This window comes from Hypanus sabinus, chromosome 8, assembly GCF_030144855.1.
Source record: "Hypanus sabinus isolate sHypSab1 chromosome 8, sHypSab1.hap1, whole genome shotgun sequence".
NCBI classification, from domain to species: Eukaryota; Metazoa; Chordata; class Chondrichthyes; order Myliobatiformes; family Dasyatidae; genus Hypanus; species Hypanus sabinus.
Genome location: NC_082713.1, coordinates 123,164,059 through 123,173,257, shown reverse-complemented (window position 1 = coordinate 123,173,257; position 9,199 = coordinate 123,164,059). Strand labels below are relative to the sequence as shown.

Genomic DNA, 9,199 nt, shown 5'->3' with positions numbered 1-9,199 from the left:
ACTAAAGTGTAGCACCTCACACTTATCAGCATTAAACTCCATCTGCCATCATTCAGCCCACTCTACTAACTGGCCTAAATCTCTCTGGAAGCTTTGAAAACCTACTTCATTATCCACAACTCCACCTATCTTAGTATCATCCGCATACTTACTAATCCAATTTACCACCCCATCATCCAGATCATTAATGTATATGACAAATAACTAGAACTCAATACAGATCCCTGAGCCACACCACTAGTCACTGGCCTCCAACCTGTCAAACAGTTATCCACCACTACTCTCTGGCATCTCCCATCCAGCCACTGTTGAATCCATTTTACTACTTCAATATTAATACCTGACAATTGAACCTTCCTAACTAACCTTCCGTGCGGAACCTTGTCAAAGGCCTTTCTGAAGTCCATATAGACACCATCCACTGCTTTACCCACTACATTGATTTCTTGAATCAATGTAAGCTGTCTGACGAGAGGGGGCAATACTGGACTTTGTGTTGGGTAATGAGCCTGGCCAGGTGATTGACTCGTGGACGAGTAGTTTAGCGAACAGTGATCAAAATTCAACTTTCAGGATAGTTTTAGACACAAAAGGTATGGTCCTCACAGGTGTGTGTTAAATTACAACGATATTTGGCAGGAACTATGGAGAGTTAATTAGGAACTTTTTCTGGCAAGTCCACGTCAGACATGTATATGAAGGGTGTTCAAGAATCAATTGCACAAAGTATAGGATAGGGACAGAAGATCAACCAAACTTGGATGTCCAGAGAGGTGATGAATTTAGTCAAGATGATAAAGGAATGTAAAGCTTTGGAAGTTGGGATCAAATGGAGCTTGTGAGAATTATAACAAAGCCAGAAAATAACTCAAGGAATTAAAGCCAGGAGGATTAAAGGTGAATCCCAAGGTGTGCATGTATATAAAAAAAAATAAAAGAGCAAGACAACTAGGGAGAGGGTAGGCCCACTTGAGGAAAAAAAAACAAACATTTGCTTGGAGGCAGGATTTTTACTTTAGTATTTATCAAGGAAAAGGACCTGAAGGGTCAGTGCATGAGGTCATGAGGCATTTAGAGGTTATGGAGGAGGAAGTGTTGGGTTTCCTAATGAATATTAAGTTGGATAAGTACACAGGGCCCAATGGAATTTAACCCAAGTTATTGAAGGAGGCAAGAGACAAGACTACTGGGGCCTTGACCAGTATCTCCATGTCCTCTCTAGGCAAAGGTGAGGTCCCAGAGGACTGGCGAGTGGCTAATGTACCTATTTTTAAGGGGAGCAGGAAACTATAGATAGTGAGCCTCATGCTATTGTAGGGGACTTGCTGGAGAAAGTTCAGGATAGGATACAATACATGAACCTTTGGTAACCCATGGCCTAATTAGAGAGAGCCACCATAGCTTTGTGTGGGGCATGTTGTGTTTTACCAGCCTGATTGTGTTTTTTGACAAGATAGCAAGGGAGATTGATGAAGGTAGAGTAGTGCATGTTGCCTACATGGATTTTACTAAGGCATTTGACAAAGTCCCTCATGGGAGGGTAATCCACAAGATTAAGATGCATGGGTCCACAGCAAAAACCAACTGTTTGGATTCAGAACTGGCTTTGCGCATAGAAGACATTAGTGGTCAAAGGGACTTGTGAGCTCAAGGTTGGTAATTAATGGTGTTCCGCAGGGACCTCTACTGTTTGTGATGTATATAAATGACCTGTATGAAAATATTGATAGGTGTGTTAACAAGTTTGTGGATGGTGTAGCATATACAGCATATTATAGATCAGTTGCAGATATGGGCAGAGAAATGGCAGATGGAGTTAAACTGGCAAGACCCTCGAGTATTGTTAAGCAGAGAGATCTTGTGGTCCAAGTTCATAACTCTTTGAAAGTAGCTGCACAGGTCGATAGGTTGGTTAAGGAGTCTAATGTAATGCTTGCTTTTATTAGTCAAGGCATTGAGTGCAAAAGGCTATGTTGCAACTTTATCATAGAGTTCTGGTTGCCCCACTATAGGAAGGATGTTGAGGCTTTAGAGAGGGTGCAGAAGGGGTTTACCAGAATGCTGCCATCATGAGTCTGGATAAACTTGGGGTGTTTCCTCTGGAGCAGCAGAAGCTGAGGGGTGATCAGATAGTTTACAAGATTGAGAAGCAGAGTGGAGAGTGCATCTGTTTACCAGGGTTGAAATGTTTAATACCAGAAGGGATGAATGGGGGCAGGGTGGGGGAGAGGGTAGGTTCAAGGGGAATGCGAGGGGTAATTTAATTAGACAAACTCAGTTGTGGATGGCTGGAATGTGCTGCCTAATATGGTGGTAGAGGCAAACACAGAGGCCTTAGAGACATTTAGATAGGCTGACAAATGAGGAAGATGGAGGGATAGGGATGTAGTGCAGGCAGGTGGGATTAGTTTTTGATCTACTTTTTCCACTGGTTCAACAATATTGTGGGCTGAGGGGCCTGTTCCCCTGCTGTTCTGTTCTAATGAACAAAGAACATGAATGAATCAAACTCTTGGGCTTCCAGCCAAGTACAGGCATTGATTATAATCAACATTGATGACAAACTACTCCATCTTCATTAGGAAAGATGGAGTTTGTCATCAAAATTTCAATTATAATCGATACCTGTACCTGCTGGAAGCCCAAGAAGAGTTTATTCATCATATATGCTGGGAAAGCACTAGATCCTTTTGAAAGAAAAAAAACTATTTGAGTACTCTGTAGATGGTGAAATTATGTGTGTTTTGGGATGAGTTATCTCCTCCAATTCAGGAGCCTGATGATGGGGGGGGGGGGGGGGGTCACAAATATTCCTGAACCTGGTGATGTGTTATGCCCTGAGGCCTCTGCACTCTCTTCCTGATGGGAACAGTGACAGAATCCCAGCAGGTCCCACTGCAGTCAAATAGGTGAACTGCTCTAGGAATTTCCTGGAGGCAAAGATGGAACTAAAAAAGCACTAGTAGCCATATGAAAATTAAAACTTTAATTGACATTGAATTCTCTGCTAATTCAGTCCATTAAAATTAAATAGATAAAAACATTTTCAAACAGCAGTCAGCTCAGAGAAAATTCTCCCCAGTTTATTATACTCACTGGACAGAGGTTGAGTGTCCTTTTAAAACAGCTCAGACCTGCTGTGTACTCTCAGATACTGGAAAGTCCCACAAGGTGACAAAACACTTACAAGCAAACTCAGATCAAGCCTGCACCCAAGCAATGGACATTCATAGTGGAGCAGTTCATTGCTAACAGGTCTAATGCCTCCTCTACCCTCCAGAGCAAGGCCCAAGAAGTGACTTGCTGCAGGTCACTTCTACAGGGTTAAGTAGCTCCATCTGCCCAATACTGTGCACCTTGACATAGCCACCTCTGGCAGATTAGAAACATTTCAGATTAGAAACAAGGATTTAAAAGCAACATTTACAGAGAAACAGTGTTGAATTTAAAAGAGTATCACTGCACAACAGCTGTGCATCTTGGCCAGACAGAAATGGCCATCAGTATCCACCACAGTTGAAGCTTATTGAGCGGCTGGTTCTGCACCCTACCATCCTTCGACTGTTCTCTGGGAGGACTGGCCTCTTCCCTGCATGCAGCGGTTTAACCTCAGACTGCAGAAAGCCCTGCGAGAGTCTTGCCTTCATCAATTCCCTAAATGCAGTAGGGGAGAAAAGCAGAACTAAGCCTGAGAAACAGGGCGAGGAAAACGCAGATCACCTTGTGTATTTGGTAAAAATACTGACGACATATAAATCCATTATGAGAGCAAGATATGTAGGAAGTCATTCCTGCCTGTGGCCATCAAACTTTACAACTCCTCCCTCAGAGAGTCAGACACCCTGAGCCAATAGTTTGGTCCTGGACTTATTTCCACTTGGCATGGTTAACTTATTATTTAATTTATGGTTTTATATTGCTATATTTCTACACTACTCTTGGTTGGTGCTGCTGTAATGAAATCCAATTTCCCTCGGGATCAATAAAGTATGTGTCTGTACAAAAACTTCTAAGGAATCACACCCAACCCTTCAAGTAGTCAGAAAAGTTGTGCAAGTTGTGTTCAGTTCTGGTCGACTCACAGGAAGCTTTAGAGGGTGCAGAGTAGATTTACCAGGATCAGAGAGCATGTCTTATGACGATAAGTTGAGTAAACTAGGGCTCATCTCCTTTGAGCAAAGAGAATGAGAGGTGACTTCATAGAGCTGTACAAGATAGAGACACAGATAGTGGATAGTCAGAGACTATCCCGGGGGAGATAATTTTAAGGTGATTGGAAGGCAGTACAGGAGATTATCAGAAGCAAGTTTTTTAAAAAAATAATGACAGAGTGGCCAGTTTGTGGAATACATTACTAGGGGTGGTGGTAGAAGCAGATACATCAGGGGTTCAACAGCTCTTGGAAAGGCACATGGATGATAGAAAAAAAAATGAACTATGTTGGGAGGGAAAAATTAAATTGAGTCAGCACAGCAGGCTGAAGGGCCTTAACTGCTATACTATTCGAGTTAAATTGTCCTTCAATCATACACAAGTACACCCAAATGAAACAGTGATCCTCCAGAGCCAAGGTGCAAAACTGTTGCACACAGCATTAACAGTATATCATACAAGATGCAGTAAAATAGTCATACAGAAATAAAGTACAAAACCCGAGACCTGTTGCAGCAGTCTACAATGTAGACTGCCTTCTGCTGAGTGAACACTGGGAGGCAACACTGACTCCAGCTATCTCAGACTTCTAGTGCAAGTGTTAGAATCAAGCTGGAGGACAAATCCAGGAAAGCATTTTCCAAACCTGACCAGAGACAAATCCCATTGTCCTTTTCCCCCCACAATCTATTAGGGTTAACTCTGCTTAACCCCAGATACAGCCTAACTGCTCCAGCTGCCCAAGCAGGTCAGAGTTCAACATTGGCAGTTCTAAAAAGCAGAGACTGACAAACATTGGAGCACTGTACACCAGTGCACTTCCTCTACAAGGTTCACTGCCCAAGAGTGGGTCAACCAACTGCAAGTGCAACTCAAGACCACAAGACAGGAGCAGAATTAGGCCATCTGGCCTACTGAGTCTGCTCTGCTATTCAATCACGGCTGATCTTTCTCCCTCCATATTCTCCTCAACCCCAGTTCCAGCCTTCTTCCCATAACCTTTGACACTGTCCAATCAAGAACCTATCATTCTCTGCCTTAAGTACACCCAATGACCTGGCCTCCACAGCTGCATATGGCAACAAATTCACCACCCTTTAGCTAAAGAATTTTTTTTATTCATTTTTTTTTAAATAAACACGTTTTGAAGGGGAATCTCCCCCCCCCCCCCAGGTGCCCTCATGTCCTAGACTCTCACACAATGGGAGAAACATCTTTTCCACATCTGTCTAGGCCTTTCAATATTTAATGAGATCCACCAAGTACAGACCCAGAACCATCAAATGTTCTTCATATGATAACCGTTTTATTCCTGGAATCATCCTTGTGAACCTCCTCTGGGCCCTCTCCAATGCCAGCACATCTCTTCCAAGAAGAGGGGCCTCATGACTGTTCACAAAACTCTTGAAGCCTCACCAGCTTCATATAAAGTCTCAGCATCACATCCTTGCTTTTGTATTCTATACCTCTTTAAATGTATGCTATTACATTTGCCTTCATCGGCTCAATCTGCAAGTTAAACTCCCAAGTCCCTTTGCATCTCAGATTTTTTGATTTTATCCCCCATTTAGAAATTAGTCTGCACATTTCTAAAGTGCATGACCATGTATGTTCCAATTTCCCTATTTTATTTGCCAATTTCTTGCCCATTCTCCTAGTCCAAGTCCTTCTGCATCCTACCTGCCCCTCCACCAATCTTAGTATCATCTGCAAACTTAGCAATACACTATTCCCAACATCACCAACCTTTATCATCGGCAGACTTTACTAACCCACCCCTGCACTTCCTCATCCAAGTCATTAAAAATGACAAAGAATATGGATCCCAGAACAGATCCCCTGTAGAACATCACTGGTCCCTGGCCTCCAGGTAGAATATTCTTCATTAACCACCATCCTGCCTTCTGTAGGCAAGCCAATGCTGAATCCACACAGCCAAGTTCCCTAGAGCCCATGCCTCTTGACTTTGACTGAGCCTACCATAGGGAACCCTGTCAAATGCCCATATATCCACATACACCACATCCACTGCTCCACCTGCAATGTGCTTTATCCTCAATTCAATCATGCTAGTGAAGCATGACCTGCCCCTCAAAGCCATGCTATCCCTAATTAAGACTATGCTTCTCCAAATACTAAATCTTGTCTAAGAATCTTCTCTAATAATGTGCCCACCATTGAGCTTTAACTCACTGGTCTACAATTCCCAGGATAATTTCACTCAATTTCTAGAACAATTACCATCCCCCAATCTTCTGGTACTACTGTGGCCAGAGAATGCAAAGGTAATCACAAAAAGGCACACTAATCCCATCCCCACTTGCCATTGCAACCTGGAATACAATGTCTGGCCCAAGAGACTTAACTATCCTAATGTTTTTCCCCAGAGTTCCAGCACATCCTCTTAATATTCACAGGTCCTTCCATACCACCCCACTTTACACCATCCTCACAAGCATCAAGGTACTTACTGCTAAATGAGGCAAAGTATTCATTAAGGACCCATTTCCTGTTCCCCAGGTGTTCTTTTCTAAAAATCAGATGGGCAACTTAGATGAGTTCAAGGAGAAAGAGGAAGGAGCATGTTATATGGTGAATGTTTATGTACAGCAGAAGCCTGATGGCCTGAATGGTATTGTGTTCAGAGATGCAAGAGGAGAGTCAATTCTAGACTTTCACCTACACTGACACTTGCTCATCTGAAGTTACTGAAACTTAAGTCCAATACCTCTCCAACATTGCTGTCCGGAAACGTTCCACATTGAGCTCTTTTCGGAGCTGTGAAGCCACCTTGCTGGAATTCCTCCGGAGAACAGGGTGCCGGGTGAGGGCAGCGGAAGAGGGTCGTTCCACGGGATCTGGGTTGATTAGTTGCTGCTTTGGGAAAGAACACTCATTAGGACACAGGTGGAAGGAGATTAATGTCCATACAGCTGTTGAAAGTTAAAACAATCTTAGATTAATAACTAAAATTGCAACTTTAATTTAGTGTACTGTCTTCTGTCCATCCGGTTACAGGTTGTAAACTCAGCCAGCTCCATCATGGGCACAAACCTCCCAAAGACTGCCTCTAGCAGGCAACATACAGTCAGCACTACAGCACAGAAACTGGCCCTTCAGCCCATGTAGTCCATGCCAAAATATTCTACCTAGTCCCACTGACATGCATTATAAACCTCCATACCACTGATCTACATTTCTCAAGTGTTGAAATCAAACCTGCATCCACCACTTCCACTGGCAACTTCACCAGTCTAAGTGAAGATCCCCTTAGATACATCCTTAATCCATCTCTTGATCTAGTCTCACCCACCCTCAGTGGAAAGGCCTACTCACATTTACCCCATCTAGGCTACTCAATTTTGTATACCTCTATTCCCTGGAGCAGAGGTTGAGGGGACATTTGATAGAGTCCTAATCTACTCAACCTTTCCCTACAATATCCATCCCAAGGACCCTCACGGTCAGGGGCATGCCCTTTTCTCATTACTACCAGAGGCATAGGAACCTAAAGATGCACTCAACATTTTAGGGAAAACTTTCCCTACATTATCAGATTTTTGATCTGTCCATGAACACACCCAACATTTCTAGTCAAAGAGACTAAACTAATATTTTGAGAACAAAGCCAATTGATAAGCCACAGACAGAAGGGAACACTCACTTCCCATTCTATTCACGGGTCTACACTAAATACACTCACCATTAAAATACCCACCTATATCTCAGTAACAAAACAGCCCCTTACAACCGTCCTCAGTTTCAGGGAAAAAGAACAATGTTAGGCAAATATTGGAATTTGTTTGAGGATACAAGGGTGGATAAAGGAAGACTGGTAGATGTGGTCTATTTAATTCCCATTCAAAGGGATGGCACATGGAAGGTTACTGTACAGGTGTATATAAGGCAAGTAATGTCAGCATGGTGGCCTAGACCAAAAAACTCGCTTATTTACAGATGTTATCTATAGGTGGCACAGTATAGGCCCTTCAGCCCACAACGTTGTGCTAACCTTTTAAACTACTCCATGATCAATCCAACCTTCCCCTCAAAGAGCCATTTAAAAAAAAATCCATGTGCCTCTAAGAGCCTATAATATCCCTTCTATATCTACCACAACCACTAACCTGGAAGTGCATTCCATGAACCTACCACTAAAGAAACTTGCCTGACATTCCTCCCACCACTATACTTCTCTTCAATCACCAAGACCATCTCCCCCCACCCCCAAAATATAGTAGTAGTAGGCCTCCGTTAGTCTCGATAGACCATGGATTTTTGCACCTTGGAAAGTTTCCAGGGTGCAAGCCTGGGCAAGGTTGTATGAAGACTGGCAGTTGCCTATGCTGCAAGTCTCCCCACTCCACAGCACTGATGTTGTCCAAGAGAAGGGCATTAGGACCCATACAGCTTGGCACTTGTGTCATCACAGAGCAATGTGTGGTTAAGTGTCTTGTCAAGGACACAGATGCAGCCTCAGCCAAGGCTAGAACTAGCGACCTTCAGATCACTAGACCAACGCCTTAACCACTTGACTACGTGCCAACACTCCCCAAAGTATAACAGTAAAGTTGCAGCTCAGCTAATCGCAGTCTACGAAACCTGATGAAACAGAGCATTGTATTTAAACTTGGTCATAGAGGCAGTTGTGTTAGCAAGTTGAGGACAAAACTGAAGATAGATGGTCAAGCTGTTAAATGCTATGCAAGGTGAGGAGACTCCAGCTCATCCACACTGGTAGATTTTGCTTCAATGAAACTATACATGTTGAGGGTTCTGGGCACCTCAGTGTTTGAAACAAAGTGCTATCATGCAGGTACAGCAAGTAATTTAGCAAATGAACACCATGGACAGTTAACCTTCTTGCTAAAGGTGGAAGTTTTGATGCCCAATTGCAGAGAAAGGTACACAAGGCTATACGAATGTGGAGACCGACTGGAAGGGTGATCACATACTCTGAAGACAAATAAAAATATTTGAACTACAGGAGTGAAAAGGTTTGAGGAGAGTAGAATGGTGGTGCCAACCACCACCCTATAGTGGGGAG

The 9,199-nt window shown here is 43.2% G+C and overlaps 1 protein-coding gene across 1 annotated transcript in view; it reads right to left on the bottom strand.

The window, feature by feature from the left end:
• Nucleotides 1-3,080: 3,080 nt before the first annotated feature.
• The window catches only part of LOC132397667 (wee1-like protein kinase 2-A), a 33,032-nt gene continuing 26,913 nt past the window's right edge, over nucleotides 3,081-9,199 (bottom strand). Inside the window, exons 10-11 of the mRNA XM_059976435.1 lie at nucleotides 6,881-7,026; nucleotides 3,081-3,654 (exon numbers count right to left, since the gene is read on the bottom strand). Of these exons, the coding sequence (XP_059832418.1) occupies nucleotides 3,501-3,654; nucleotides 6,881-7,026 (300 nt within the window). The 3' untranslated portion in view covers nucleotides 3,081-3,500. The remainder of the gene's footprint in view (nucleotides 3,655-6,880; nucleotides 7,027-9,199) is intronic.